The 15,395-nt window shown below is 46.9% G+C and overlaps 1 protein-coding gene across 5 annotated transcripts in view; it reads right to left on the bottom strand.

The window, feature by feature from the left end:
* SLC39A14 (solute carrier family 39 member 14) overlaps nucleotides 1-14,797 on the bottom strand; it is a 46,326-nt gene extending 31,529 nt beyond the window's left edge. For 2 of the 5 annotated variants that reach the window (XM_081237705.1, XM_081237703.1), the window contains exons 1-3: nucleotides 14,644-14,797; nucleotides 13,384-14,181; nucleotides 8,656-9,244 (exon numbers count right to left, since the gene is read on the bottom strand). In XM_081237705.1, the coding sequence (XP_081093831.1) occupies nucleotides 8,656-8,674 (19 nt within the window). In that variant the 5' untranslated portion in view covers nucleotides 8,675-9,244; nucleotides 13,384-14,181; nucleotides 14,644-14,797. The remainder of the gene's footprint in view (nucleotides 1-8,655; nucleotides 9,245-13,383; nucleotides 14,182-14,643) is intronic. The other 3 variants (XM_081237704.1, XM_081237707.1, XM_081237706.1) reach the window with 3 other exon arrangements.
* Nucleotides 14,798-15,395: the final 598 nt, after the last annotated feature.

The following is a 15,395-nucleotide window of genomic DNA, read 5'->3' as shown; positions in this document are numbered from 1 at the left end:
GCCTTTGCACTTGCTGTTCCCTCTGCTGAGAATGCCCTTCCCCTAGATTTCATATCAAGTCTCAGCTCAAAGGTCACCTTCTCAAAGTGGAGGGCCACCTGGTTTCAAAAAAAAAAAAAAACTACTCACAAGTCATTCAGAATCCCAACACTGTTTTATTTTCTTCTTACCATATATCACTATTTTACAGAGTCTTCTTTCTTTTGTTTTGTTTTTTTTTTACATATTTATTATCTATCTCCTCCTACTGACTGTAAACTCCACAATGGTGGAGACTCACGCCTATCTTCTTCCCTGAGCCTGGAGGAGTGAGTGCCTGGCACCGGGAGAGCCCCCAAAGGATATCTGCTGAATGATGTATTAATTTCCCACGACCCCCTTGTCCAGGGCCCCCGAGTTTAGAACCTTATTGTTCTTTGATCTCAACCCCCAGTCGAACTATTAGCAGTTATACGGGGAGGGACACCCTCTCCTGCAGCTTCAAGAGAGGTGAAGACCCCCAGAGAGCCAGAGAAGTCTGTCTGGAGTTGGAATATAAAACATAAGGTAAATAAAATAAAATAAAATAAAATAAAATAAAGTAGAACATAAGGTGGGGTGGGAGACCCAACAGTAAGGTGGTGGGAGAGGCACAGACAGGAAGCCTTCCTTCCCCATCCTGGAAGCAAACGTGCTGAGGACAGGCAACCATCTGATCGCCCTGCTGAAAATTCCACGTTAACTTTTCCCTGTGGCAGGGAGAGAAAAGGAAAGGAAACCCCGCAAGTACAGGCTGTTTCTAGAATTTCTCAGCTGGTCATGGAAACTCTGAGTCCCGGTCCCGTTGCTCACAATCTCTCTCAATGTGCCAACTGTACATATCCTGAAGTGCGGGGTGGGGTGGGGGGGCTCGTGGCTGCCAAAAAGAGGGACCAGTGTGAGTAGCCAAGGTCACAGGCAGAATCTGGCCAGCAGAGCGGTGCATGCCACGGTTTACCCATGGTCAAGGCCTCTGCCGTGGGAAGCACCTCCATGGCGTCTGGTGGATGGCAGGGGGCGGCCGAGGCGGGAGGAACAGGAACGGGGACAGAATCTGTTCCTAGGGCTGGTCAGACTGCCCCAGAGGGCACTTGGGCTGGTGGTCCTAGTCTGGGGGAGCAGGCAACTTTGTACTTTTTGCGCTTTTCTGGGAAAGGTGATGAGAACAGTTGTGGCTTGCTATCCCGGTTAACTCCCCAGGGACCTGGTATCCTGAGAACTTGCCCAGCCTCTCAGAGGGGAAATGGTCAGCCCTGAAATATACATACGCCAATCAATGTCACTGGCCGGCCTTCAGGAAGCAGGGGGAGAGGAGGAGAGGCAGGGAGTCCAGGGCCTTCTGCCTCTGGCTCATCCCTGGTAGAGAAAGCCGGGCCAGCTTCCCTGCAGGCCAGCACGGCTCCACCTCGCCCCAAGCCTCACATACTCTGTGCTCTGAGAAAAGCGAGTCCCGGGGGCTGGCCGGGGCCCTCTCGCTTCCAGGAAAGGAGGAGGGTAGCCTGCAGTACAGCCTGCTCCCTGGGATTTGCAGGGCTCTCCTGATTAGCAGGACACATGTGCCCCACCTCACTTTCTCCCATACAAACCAAACTTTCAGGCTTCCAGTAAAAGTGAGGATACAACAGTGGGTTTGGGTTTGGGTCTGGGTTCGGATCTGCCGACCCCCGCCTTTGGGAGAACAACCCAGAAATCCTGGGAACCAGGGGGTAGAATGCAAGGCCTTCAGGTGAGCTGGCTGCCTCCCTGCACCCACCCAGCCCAACCTGACAGCAGAGCATAGGGAAAGACCGCAAGGGGAGAAGGGAACCTGCCTAGAAGGAAAGGAATCAGTGAGAGCCAGGAGTAAGTTGGCCCAGGGCCAGTCCCTGCCCCCAGGGCTGCAGTCAACAAATATTTATTAAGAACTTACTACATTGGGATTGACATATATACACTAATATGTATAAAATGGATAACTAATAAGAACCTGCTATATAAAAAAATAAATAAAATAAAATTCAAAAACTTTTTAAAATAAAAAATAAAAATAATTATAAATAATAAAAATTTTAAAAAAAAAGAACTTACTACACAATTTGTTAAACTACCCTTCTGAGATTTAACCAATTTACTACTACTACTATCTGGGGGTAAGGATGCCAGCTTCATAAGATTCTCACCAACGCTGAGTATTAAAATAGGATTCCATCTTTGCCAAATAGGTTAAAAACCATTTTCATCATTCTTTTAATTTGCATTCCTTTGATTACCAGTGTGGTTAATTGCCTGTCACTCTCCTTTGCCCATTTTTGCTGACCCCCATTTACCTTTTTTTTTCATTGGTGTACTTAGAGTTCATCGTATGGTAAAAATATTAACCTTTTGTCACATGTTACAAATACTCTTCCTAATTAGTCATTTGCCCTTTAATTTCATTAACTGGTCTTACAAAATTTTTATGTAAAGTCAAATATATCCCACTTTTCCTATAAGGTTTCTGCTTTTAATATCATGCTTGGAAAACCCTTTCTCACCCTGAAATTACAGAAATATATACCCATTTTTTCTTGCATTAAAAAAATTTAAATCTCTAAGTCATCTACGATTTAATTTGACATAGCGTGACAAAGAGAATCTAACTTAAAAAAAAATAGCCAATTATCCCAATGTTTTTAAATGAACAGTCTATTGTCCTTGTAAACCTCAACTGTGGAGTCTATAAAAGGGAAAAACCAGAGGTGAAGTCAACTACATCCTTTGTGCTAAGAAAGCCCACAGGGGGCTTCCCAGGTGGCACAGTGGTTGAGAGTCCGCCTGCCAATGCAGGGGACACGGGTTCGTGCCCCGGTCCGGGAAGATCCCACATGCCACGGAGCGGCTGGGCCCGTGAGCCATGGCCGCTGAGCCTGCGCATCCTGGAGCCTGTGCTCCGCAACGGGAGAGGCCACAACAGTGAGAGGCCTGCATACCGCAAAAAAAAAGAAAGGCCACAGGTGGCTGTTCTGTTGGTGAAACCTAAGTGCAGGGCTGTGGTGCCATCTCTTTCTCTTCCTCCCTCCTCCTGCTCAGAGGTACAGGCTCGACTACCATGAGAAGGAAGTCCTGTGTGCTAAGGATGGCAGAGCAGAAAGATCAATTGAAGACAGCCTGCATTCTTGCTTTACATGCTGTTTGCCCAAACCAGCCTTGACTGGACTCTGGTATTTGCATCTGAACACTCCTGTAACTCATCCACAATCCTTTCTTCTCTAATTTTATAATAATAAGAATTGCTAGGATTTACTGGTGTCTGCCAGGCACTGTGCTAAGCAATTTGTTTTCATTATCTCATTTACTCTTCTCAACAACCTTATTTTAGATTCCACAGTACTCCCCTAATTATAAGTATCAATGACAGCTTTTCAGAGCATAAAAAGATACTGCATTAAATGTACACATCACTGAGACACCTCCCTATTTCAGAAACATGAAAATAAAACAAAAAAGCATTTTAAAATTGAGGAAATATGGTATCAACCCCATTTTACAGATGTAGATACTGAGGCTAAAAAGACTTGCTCAAAATCACACCATAACTAGTAATAAATAATACCATTGTTGTTTGCTAAATTCCTACATGTACTGAGGTTTGTTTTTGGACGTTTCTGGTCTGTTCTATTTATCTATCCTGTGTCAATGTCACATTTAATTTTTTATTTTTAATTTTTTCTGGTAAAGCAAGTTCAACTTCACTATTTTCTTTTTTTTTTTTTTTTTTTTTTTTTTGCGGTAGGCGGGCCTCTCACTGTTGTGGCCTCTCCCCTTGCAGAGCACAGGCTCCGGATGCGCAGGCTCAGCAGCCATGGCTCACCGGCCTAGCCGCTCTGCGGCATGTGGGATCTTCCCAGACCGGGGCACGAACCCGCGTCCCCTGCATCGGCAGGCGGACTCTCAACCACTGCGCCACCAGGGAAGCCCACTATTTTCTTTTAAAAATTGTTCTTGGCTATTCTTACACATTCATTCTTTCAGAAGAAAACTTTTAAAGTCATCTTATATGAAAAGACAACCCTCAGAATGGGAGAAAATATTTGCAAACGAAGCAACTGACAAAGGATTAATCTTTAAAATATACAAGCAGCTCATGCAGCTCAATATCAAAAAAACAAACAACCCAATCCAAAAATGGGCAGAAGACCTAAATAGACATTTCTCCAAAGAAGATATACAGAGTGCCAACAAACACATGAAAGGATGCTCAACATCACTAATCATTAGAGAAATGCAAATCAAAACTACAATGAAGTATCACCTCACACCGGTCAGAATGTCCAACATCAAAAAATCTAGAAACTATAAATGCTGGAGAGGGTGTGGAGAAAAGGGAACCCTCTTGCACTGTTGGTGGGAATGTAAATTGCTACAGCCACTATGGAGAACAGTATGGAGGTTCCTTAAAAAACTGCAAATATGGGCTTCCCTGGTGGCGCAGTGGTTGAGAGTCCGCCTGCCGATGCAGGGGACACGGGTTCGTGCCCCGGTCTGGGAAGATCCCACATGCCGCAGAGCGGCTAGGCCCGTGAGCCATGGCTGCTGAGCCTGCGCATCCGGAGCCTGTGCTCTGCAAGGGGAGAGGCCACAACAGTGAGAGGCCCGCCTACCGCAAAAAAAAAAAAAAAAAAAAAAAAAAAAACTGCAAATAGAACTACCATACGACCCAGCAATCCCCCTACTGGGCATATACCCTGAGGAAACCATAATTCAAAGAGTCATGTACCACAGTGTTCACTGCAGCTCTATTTACAATAGCCAGGACATGGAAGCAACCTAAGTGTCCATCGACAGATGAATGGATAAAGAAGACGTGGCACATATATACAATGGAATATTACTCAGCCATAAAAAGAAACGAAATTGAGTTATTTGTAGCGAGGTGGATGGACCTAGAGTCTGTCATACAGAGTGAAGTCAGTCAGAAAGAGAAAAACAAATACCGTATGCTAACACAGATATATGGAATCTAAAAAAAAAAAAAAAAAAGGTCATGAAGAACCTAGGGGCAGGACAGGAATAAAGACTTAGACCTACTAGAGAATGGACTTGAGGACACGGGGAGAGGGAAGGGTAAGGTGGGACAAAGTGAGAGAGTGGCATGGACATATATACACTACCAAATGTAAAACTATGTAATGTAAATGTAAAACTGCAAACTATGTACAGCAGACCAGTTTTCCTTAAAATGTATGCATTCATAGAAAAAATTAAAAATATATAACAAACTGTTATTTCTTGGTGGTAGGTTTAATGGTAACTTGTGTTATCTTTTTATTAGTCTGCAGTTTCTACAATGAACTTGCATTACTTTAAGAAGAAGGTTAAGGGAGTTTCCTGGTGCTCTAGTGGTTAGGATTTGGCGTGCTTTCACTGCTGTGGCTAGGGTTCAATCCCTGGTTGGAGGAACTGAGATCCTGCAAGTCGGGCAGGGCAGCCAAAAAATAAGAAGAAAGTTCATTTTAGAGTTCAATTAGGAAATGGGGGAGGCTTTTTTTTTTTTGATTTTTCAAAAATATTTATTTATTTTTGGCTGCATTGGGCCTTCATCGCTGCACACGGGCTTCCTCTAGTTGCAGAGAGCGGGGGCCACTCTTTGTTGCGGTGCGCGGGCTTCTCACTGCGGTGGCTTCTCTTGTTGCGGAGCACGGGCTCTAGAGCGCAGGCTCAGTAGCTGTGGCGCACGGGCTTAGTTGCTCCACGGCATGTGGGATCTTCCCGGACCAGGGCTCGAACCCGTGTATCCTGCGTTGGCAGGCGGATTTTTTTTTTTCTTTTTTGCGGTACGCGGGCCTCTCACTGTTGTGGCCTCTTCCGTTGCGGAGCACAGGCTCCGGACGCGCAGCCCCAGCGGCCATGGCTCACGGGCCCAGCCGTTCCGCGGCATGTGGGATCCTCCCAGACCAGGGCACGAACCCGCACCCCCTGCATCGGCAGGCGGACTCCCAACCACCGCGCCACCAGGGAAGCCCGGGAAAGGTTTAATGATGACCAAGTGGAAGGCTTTTCTCTCCCCTTTTTAAAGATCTTCACTTAGAGTCTGGAGGTGGATTCCAGTCCTAATCTGCCATGGGCTGGACTTCATGTGTGCCTGGTGCCCCAACCTGCCTGCTCCGGTGACAGGGCCTCACCTCAGTTCTCCTGAATCAGAGCTTCCTGGGTGAGATCCAGGTATCTGTACGCGCAGTTCTGACAGATCAACCTGGCTCTTGTCTGGGGCACTGGTCTGACATTTCAGTCTAGTCAGGACTGCTGGACTAGACACAGACTAGCTCCGACACTCTGCGGTTTACAGAAACTCTTTGAAGTCAGTTCCCCCTCTCTGCCAAATGGGTACTACAATGTCTGCCGTGCCCTTCCTACAGGGAAACAACACTCAGTGAGAACTCCTTGCACAGAGACGAACTGTTGGCATTGCGAAGTGTCTAGCATGTAGGGACTCTGAAGCCAGAGTCCTCAATCATTTATACCCACCTGGCTCCCAGATCTGTGCCAACACGAGGGAGCAGGCAGCCTGAGGCTGGGCCCTTGCCTCCTGAACAGCCAGGCCTGCTCTCTGACTCTGGTCGAAAAACAAATCTCCCTTCTCTTTTGCAGCTCTGTGAACCACAGTTTACAAAGCACAGTTCCCCCGATCCTGAGCGTAGTGGGTTGAATAATACCGCCCCCCCCAAATCCAGGTCTACCCAAAACCCCAGAAGGGAACCTTATTGAAAAATATGGTCTTTGCAGATATAATGATTTAAGGTAGTCCCTAAATCCAATGATGACTATGTTTATAAGATAAAGGAGAGGGAGATTTGGACACAGAGACACACAGAGAAGTCCATGTGCAGACAGAGGCAGAGATGGGAGTTATGCTGCCACAAGCCAAGGAACACTTGGAGCCACCAGAAGCTGGAAGAGGCAAGGAAGGATGCCCCCTAGAGCCTTCAGAGTGAATGTGGCCTTGATGACCCCTTGATTTCAACCTTCTGGCCTCCAGATCTAATAAATTCCTGTTGTTTTAAGCCACAGAGTGTGGTCATTTGTTAGGGTGGCCTTAGGAAACTAATACTTTGATGATGGAATTAAGGCTCGATAACTTTTTTGTGTGTGTGTGGTACGTGAGCCTCTCGTTGTTGTGGCCTCTCCAGTTGGGGAGCACAGGCTCTGGATGCACAGGCTCAGCAGCCATGGCTCACGGGCCCAGCCGCTCCGCGGCATGTGGGATCTTCCTGGACCGGGGCACGAACCCGTGTCCCCTGCATCAGCAGGCGGACTCTCAACCACTGCGCCACCCGGGAAGCCCAAGGCTCAATAACTTTTATCTGAGACTCTCTTGCTATGGTTGGCAAAATTCCAAGATGGTTCCCAATGACCCTTGTCTTTGTGTATGGGCAGGACCTGAAAATGAGATATCATTCCTGTTATTAGGTTACATTATCTTCCAAAAGGGATTTTGCTGGTATCAGCTGACCAAATTAGTTGACCTTAAGATAGATAAATGATCCTGTATGGGTCAGAACTAATCAGGTAATGGGTTCCTCCTGGCAAAAGGGATTTGAACCAGAGAAGGATTCAACATGACAGTAACTTTTCCAGGGTGGAAGTCCAGCAGACCCCGATTTAACCAAGTGATCCAGGAAAACATCACTAGTAATGAGACATCAACATCATGAATGCCTTGACATGATGCTCTTAAAAGGATGCAACATCATTTTTGTGATATTCTTGCTAAAAATGCATGACCTTGTTCTAAGGAAGAAAGATAGAGGAATGGTTACAGATTGAAGGAGACTAAAGAGAAATAACAACTAAATGCAACATGGGATGGCAGACTGGATCCTGGGACAGAAGAAAGACATCAGCGAAAATATTGGTAAAATTTAAATAAGGCCTGTAGTTTAAAGTTTTGCACCAATGTTGATTTCCTGTTCGTGATAATTATACTATGGAGTGAGGGATATAAAGGAACTCTGCTATATTCTTTGCAACTTTTAAGTCTAAAACGAGTTTTTAAAAAAAGGTTTAAAATGAAAGGAAATGACTGAGCAGATAAACAGAGGTTGCCTCAGGGCCACAGGATTAGACTTCTCCCATACTTCTTTATACTTGTCAGTAAGTATGCATTACTCTCGATAATCAGGGGCAGGAGGTTGGATGGAGTAAGTGGACTGGTGCAGAGGATGTAGATTTGGGGCCACTGGAGTTGCTCTGGATAAGAGCAGGCTGGACCCCAAGACACCACTGCTGAAACGAGCAGCAAGTCTTCGATAGAGAAACAGCTAAGACTTAGAGAATACTGGTACCTTAGACCCCAGAGCCCTTCAAAATAACTGGATCCAACCTAAATTTCTAGCCACGTCACTTGCTCTTTCTTCTATCAGCCACTCTGACCTAGGGTGACCACCCCTGCCCCAGGAATATACATCTCAGTGCCATTATCCACACAACTCTCCCGGCCAGGAGCCCTCCCTCTCTTCTTAACTTTCAAAACTTCGCTTAATTCCACCTCTAGGAAGCCTTTCCAGACCACTCCTGCCCCCCATCGCCTTGCCTTCTACCGGCCTCTTTAAGTATCTCGTCTGTTCCACTCAATGGAGCTTAACGAATGCCACAGATAGCATGTTACGTTTCCATACGTACTCAGCTCATCCCCACACATATTTTACAAGCCTCTTTGGAACAGAGGCAGTGTTGGCCTGTCTTCGTGGAGCGGGAGCTCTCTTAGCTGAGCTCTGCTGGCTGGGCCCATCCCTGCAGCAAAGAGGCTCCCTCTGCTGTCACCAGTCCAGGATTCACTGACCAAGAGTCTGTTGTGTCTCTTCCCACACTTCTTCTTTTTTCTTTTTAAAAATAAAGTTATTTATTTATTTTTGGCTGTGTTGGGTCTTTGTTGCTGCACACGGCCTTTCTCTAGTTGCGGCAGGTGCTACTCTTCGTTGCAGTGGGCGGGCTTCTCACTGTGGTGGCTTCTCTTGTTGCAGAGCTCGGGCTCTAGGCACACAGGCTTCAGTAGTTATGGCTTGTGGGCTCCAGAGCGCAGGCTCAGTAGTTGTGTTGCACGGGGCTTAGTTGCTTCGCGGCATGTGGGACCTTCCCGGACCAGGGATCGAACCCATGTGCCCTGCATTGGCAGGCGGATTCTTAACCACTGCGCCACCAGGGGAGTCCATTCCCAAACTTCTTTATGCCAGTTGTTTGTTTTTATGATTCTAATTTAATTAAATAGTAACTGAAATATAAACGGAGAAAAAGTTTTTATTTCTACAAAAATGAAACTAAGTGATCTAGAAGAGCAATTCTGAAATTGTGGTCTTAGAAGACACCTAGGGTCACTGAGACTGTTTCAGGTCTGCAAGGTAAAAACTAGTTTTATTATAAAATTAAGATGTTAAAAGCTTTTTCACGCTCATTTTTGAGGCTACATGAAGCGTGATGCATGTGTGCCTGTGCAGTCTTAAGTTTTCTGAAAATTTCTAAGGTAGAAGTTTAGGGTATGAATACGTGTGTTCTCAGAGATTAACTCAGTTTGTTTTCAGAGATTAACTCGGTTTGTCCACCGAGTATTTACCAGCAAATGTATGCTATACCTATTTTAACCTGTTATCTCATTATTATCTAAGAAATCATTATTTTGAAATCCTGAAGATGCACAAAAATGTAAAAATAATGCCACTTTTTCCTCGACTTTTTTTTTATTTTGGAAAGTTATTTTTCATAAAAATATGCTTTTTATGTTAACATGTAATGACCTTTTATTCATTTAAAATAGTGAATGAATAAACAACATTTTATATGTTTTCATTTTTAACATGGTAAATAATAGATATAGCCAAAAAATGAAAAACAATATTAAGGAATCCTAGGATCAGAAAATTTGAGAACTGCTTATCTAGAAAGATGTGTTACAAATGGAAAAAAAAAAAAAGATGCATTAGTGCATTAAAAAAGTAGGATTCTGCACATGGACTGGTTTGCAAATGTCTTAAATTATTGCTCTATTATTATTATTATGGTTTTTTTTTTTTTCTTGCGGTACGCGGGCCTCTCACTGCTGTTGCCTCTCCCGTTACGGAGCACAGGCTCCGGACGCGCAGGCTCAGCGGCCATGGCTCACGGGCCAGGCCGCTCCGCGGCATGTGGGATCCTCCCGGACCGGGGCACGAACCCGTGTCCCCTGCATCGGCAGGCGGACTCTCAACCACTGCGCCACCAGGGAAGCCCTATTATTATTTTTTAATGGAGACTAATTAACAGATGTATATATCCTGTCACCCAGCAATCTCACTTCTGAGAATTTCTTCTGTAGTCATACACATAGGAAATGCCATTTGTAAAGTTATTCACTGTAGCACTGTACATAATGACAAAACATGCAAACAACCCAAGTTGGGGGAGAGAGGGATGCAACATATGTTGGTTTAAAAATTACTTTTGCTTTCCTATTCTGGAATAATATGCAGCTATAGTAAAAGAATAATAAAAGTATTTCTGTGCCGATGGGGAAAGATCTAGAATAGTTGCTAGGTGAAAAAAGCAAGGTGCTAAACAATGCCTAAAATGTTAACTTATAGCATTTGTAAAAATGGGGTGGGATGGGCAGAGGTGAGACTTTTCACTGTATGGGGTGAGGGGGGGTGTGTAGTTGCTTTTTCAAGTTTTTTGTCCTCCTGATCTTTGAACTATGTGAATATATAGCCTAGTGAAAAAATGTTTTTCCATTAAAAATTTCTTTCTTCCAGTTTTATTGAGATATAATTGACATACGGTGAAAAAAATTTAAAAGAAAAGAAACAAAAAATCACAAGTGTGATTTTTATATACAAACAATTTGCAAGTTTAATTAGGGGACCTAGAGACCCAAAGAAAAAGGCTTAGCCCTAAATCAGGCTTTGGCAAATAAAGATATATGCATATTGGGGGTGGGGGAATTGGATGAAGGCAGCCAAAAGGTACAAACTTCCAGTTATAAGAAAAATAAGTAGTAGGGAAGTAATGTACCACACGGTAAATATAATTAACACTGCTGTAGGTTATATATGAAAGTTGAGAGTTAAATCTTAAGAGTTCTCATCACAAGGAGAAAAAATTTTTTTCTATTTCTTTAATCTTTTATCTCTATGAGATGATGTATGTTCATTAAATTTATTGTGGTACTCATTTCATAACTGTATATAAATCAAACCATTATGCTGTACACCTTAAACTTACACCGTACTGTATGTCAGTCTGGAAGAAAAAACTGGAAGAAAAAAATGCATGCACATGTTTTTAAGGAAAAATGAATTGTTCAAAACATGGATTTTTAAAAAAATTCCCAACGTTTAGCTGACATTTTTTATTAATTACTAATTCTGAGTGCATTGAGTAAGAGCCTCTAGGGACCCAATGGTAATAAATTCAGGACAGTCACATTCTTATTCCACCAAACCCCAGGACTCTCCTGGGCCTGAAGCTGGAGGAAGGTTAGGAGGCCCGGTGTTGCAGTCAGATTTGAGGCAGGGAATTTGGTTTCCCACATAGGGGCATGCCAAGTGCTCTCTCCGGGCTGATTCTGTGGCCACCTTCCCTCCCACAGGGGGCTCTGCCTCTGGATCTCACCCGGGGCCCAACAAGGGGTACCCCCTGGGAGCCTCGATGGCCACAGTAAGGGTGAGAACAAGGCAGCTGGACCTCGAAGACCTTGTGGTGAGGTCGCCCTGCTTGCCCCAGGAGGGCACGAGGCCCCTGGCTGGCGGTAGACTCTGGACTCCTTATCTGCAGGCATTCTGCCAGCCCGCCAGCCTCGAGGTCAGCAAAGTCCCATTGTAGACACCGAGAGTCCTGCCTGGGGCCCCATCATCATGACCCTTCCTCAGCCTCTCCCCACCCTCCTACATCTCCAGGGAGTCAGGAAGAGAGGGGAGAAGACTCTTCCAGAAGAAATTTCTATCCACACAAGCAGAGAACTTCCCAAATAAGCACAGGGACAACTGGCTCCTTTTTCTTCATGTTTCCAAGGAAAAGTCTAGGATTATCAGCAATTTTATCATCACACTTAGGAATGAAAACTGCACCTTTCTTTGGTCCTCTCAATCAAGCCTCTTGGCCACCAGCAAACAATGTGACTTGGAAACACCAGTTAACCCCTCTAGATCCAGTTTCTTTAGCTGTAAAACAAAGGGCCTAGACTCGAAGATTCCCAAAGTCCCTCCAGTTCAATATCCTATCATGGGTGGTTCTGCAAAACGCTTAAGCGTTATTTTCTGCAGGCATCAAGTACGAAAAGGCTGAATTATTCTGGAGGAGATCCCGATTTCCAGACATATACATCTGTTCATGGCACTGCCACTTAGATCGCAAGATCCTGTAAATATTGGACATGTATTGACGGTCCTCCTGGAACTGAGTGAGGTGTGAACAGGTAAGGAAGAGAAGATGGTGGAAGGGGTTTGAAAACCGAAACCAGCCCAGTGACTGATAATTTACGGTGCGTGCGCATGCGCGAACACACGCGCGCGCATGCGCGCAGATACACACGCAGTGTTAGTCCTACCCGCCTCTTATCAGCCCGGAAACTGAGTATCTCCGTTACCTGAAAGAATCAAAGTAGCTCCCAAAACCAAAGGTGGAAAAAAAGTCTTTGTGGGACAGTGAATATGTGGAAGAATCCCTGGCAGGCCACTGAAAAGAGGCCTATCCGGAAAGGCATGGAAATTGCATCCATGTTCCCAAGGAGGTGATGAATCAACCCTACGTCTGGGCTCATACCACTCCTACAACCCAACCTACCTATCAGCTCCTGGGACCCCTAAATAATCCACTCCATCCCAGAGAAGATGATGATAATGGTGATGTAGATGACCACAAACCTCTACTAGGCTCCAGGCACAACCACAACATGATGCACAGCAGTGAGGACAGGTCTACGGACGTTCAGAAGTGTCTCCTGCTGGAGAGTGATGGGGCCAGGTTGTGAACAGATCTACCTGGCTCAAAAGCCTGGAATTCTCCTGTCACCTTATACCATCTCTAGTAGAGGGCTGTCTTCTCTGAACTTGACCAAACACAACAGTGTGACCTCTCTTGTGTTGCTACCTTATTCTTCATGTATGGATGTTCTTTCTCCCCCACCAACAAGTGTCTCCAGGAGCCAGGCCCCATCCCCTCTTTGCACTCTCCAGTGGCCAAGCGCAGAGCCAAGCACAGACGAGGCACTGTGTATTTACACACTGAAGTGATGAAATACTGAGAGCCACGGGGCCCTGGTACCTCAACGTAGTCTTCTTGCCTAAATGACAAGGCCAATCATTCTGTTTGGTGCTCTCTGCAACCCAGGAAGAGCACCACTAGTCTATATAGTGGCTATCACACAATTTATGAAAAACTCACCTCTGAGCCTCCAACAGGAAATGGAATATGCAGTTTTCAATTTCAGGTGCTAAAAGTTATGATTCTCGACATTCTTTCTCTTGCTTCATTAAGTTTCTCTCAGTTTTTATGGCTCTTGTTTTAAGAGTTAAGGATTAATTGTAGATGCTATGGGTAAGAGACCACAGATCTAATCTGACTCCTTCTTCCAGACACAGGGCAAGTTAAGAGCAGAGCTGGGACAGAGGCCAGGAAGCCAGGCCAGTACCCACCACATTACCACCACCACTTCCCAGCAGCCGACCTAACTGGCCTGGGGTTCCTAGGAAAGACTGACTCCGGACAAAACCAAGCCCAGGGAGGCTCCAGGAGGAAGGGTCAGGTCAAAGCTGCTCCTCCTCCCACCCTTTCTTAGGCCCCCAGGAGAGCCCTCAGCCACTCTCTAAATCATGCTCACATACTCACGGACACCCAGGCCCTAGCAGACTCTAGATCCTCAAAACTGAAGCCACAAGCCAGAGCTGCGGAAAATTTCTTGACTCAATTGGACCCCAGGATCACACTGTAAACTGCTTGGATGGTATTTTTTCCCATTGCCCTAACCCACCAAGAGAGGGCAGCCTGAGCCAGACCACCTAACCCGGTCGGTAGGGACCAAAAATAGCTAAAAAGCCATGCCCACGGGATAAGCCAGGTCGGAGTTTAGTTAGTCCCTCCTTTGCCATCCTCCAGCTCCTGCTCCGGGCCGGCCGGAAGATACGGGTCATTTATCTCCAGCTGGGAGGCGGTCTGGCCAGGGTGGGGTGAGGGACTCAGTTCCTGAAAAGCAAAGTCCAGACACCAGTGCACCATCAGAGCCGCCCCGTGAGCTGCCCACCAGATTTGCCCATCTACTCTCTGCTTTTTCTGAGCTCGAGCTCATGGGCTCCAGGAAACGTCTCAGTCTTTTAGTGCGGCTATCGACATCCTGCTCCGGCTCCCACATCCCGCGCTCTCCAGCCAAAGGGACCGTAGCTGCGCCTTCTCTTCCCTCGCCACCAAGTAACCCTCGTCGTGGCACCGCGGCCAGGTAGCCAGGTGTCGCCTCCATCCAGCGTCCCGGTCCGCATGCGGGTGCGCCGGAGCGACTCCCGAAACCGCGGCCGGGCTCGGGGTCCTCTGCGCAGCCGTGCCCCCACCCCCACCCGGTGACCCCGAGCCCCGGAGGCGCACTGCTCCCGCGCGCGATGCCCTATCCCCGGGGCACGGAGCCGCCCCTCCCGTACGCCCTCCCCACCTCACCTGAAGCTGGGCGGACGCCACCTGGCTCGGCGCACCCTCACAAACCAGGCCCTCGGGCGGCCCGAAGCGGCGGCAGCAGCAGCAGCAGCAGCAGCGCAGCTAGGTCGGCGCGCCCTCGCAGGGAGCACGCCTGCCCTCACCCCCCGGCCTGCGTCCTTCCCCCGCGCGGCGCGCATGCCCCGCTATATACCCTGCGCGTCACGGCCGGGCCCGCCCCCGCTCTCGCCCCGCCCCGCCCCCGCCCCCGCCCCACCCCACTCTCCCCAGGGCCTGCCACGTGGGGCCCTGGCTGGCTGTAGGGCTACGTGTGTGAGCCGGCTGCCAGCCGCCCGCTAGACCCGACCAGCGCTTGGCTTGCCCAGGCTTGCGGGGCGAGCCAGCGCACTTCTGCGCCTAGCCCGCCGAGAGCCTAGCTTCATCTCGTAACCCTGCCGCGAATTCCATCCCACAGGCTCCTCCTTCCTCTGGAAACCTCCCATTAAGACCTTTTCCTCCTTACGTGGGAAGTTCTCACAACCCGGCCTCCATCTCCTCGGAGTTAACACTGCTACCCACCTAATATGTATATATATATCTTAACACTTATGATGAATGTAAAAAGCTCCATTCTGAAATACTCCCTGGGAGGGGACGTACCCATAGATAATGTTTTTTCTGCATTTTCCCACCAGACGAAAGAACAAAAAATTCCTGTTCAAGTTCTAAATAAGCCATATTATACTCATTTTCGAATTAGATGTCGCACCACATAT

The sequence above is a fragment of the Mesoplodon bidens genome, assembly GCF_964165515.1.
Source record: "Mesoplodon bidens genome assembly, chromosome: 6".
Taxonomy (NCBI): Eukaryota; Metazoa; Chordata; class Mammalia; order Artiodactyla; family Ziphiidae; genus Mesoplodon; species Mesoplodon bidens.
The sequence above is the reverse complement of the archived record's forward strand: the minus strand, read 5'-3'. Positions and strand labels throughout refer to the sequence as shown.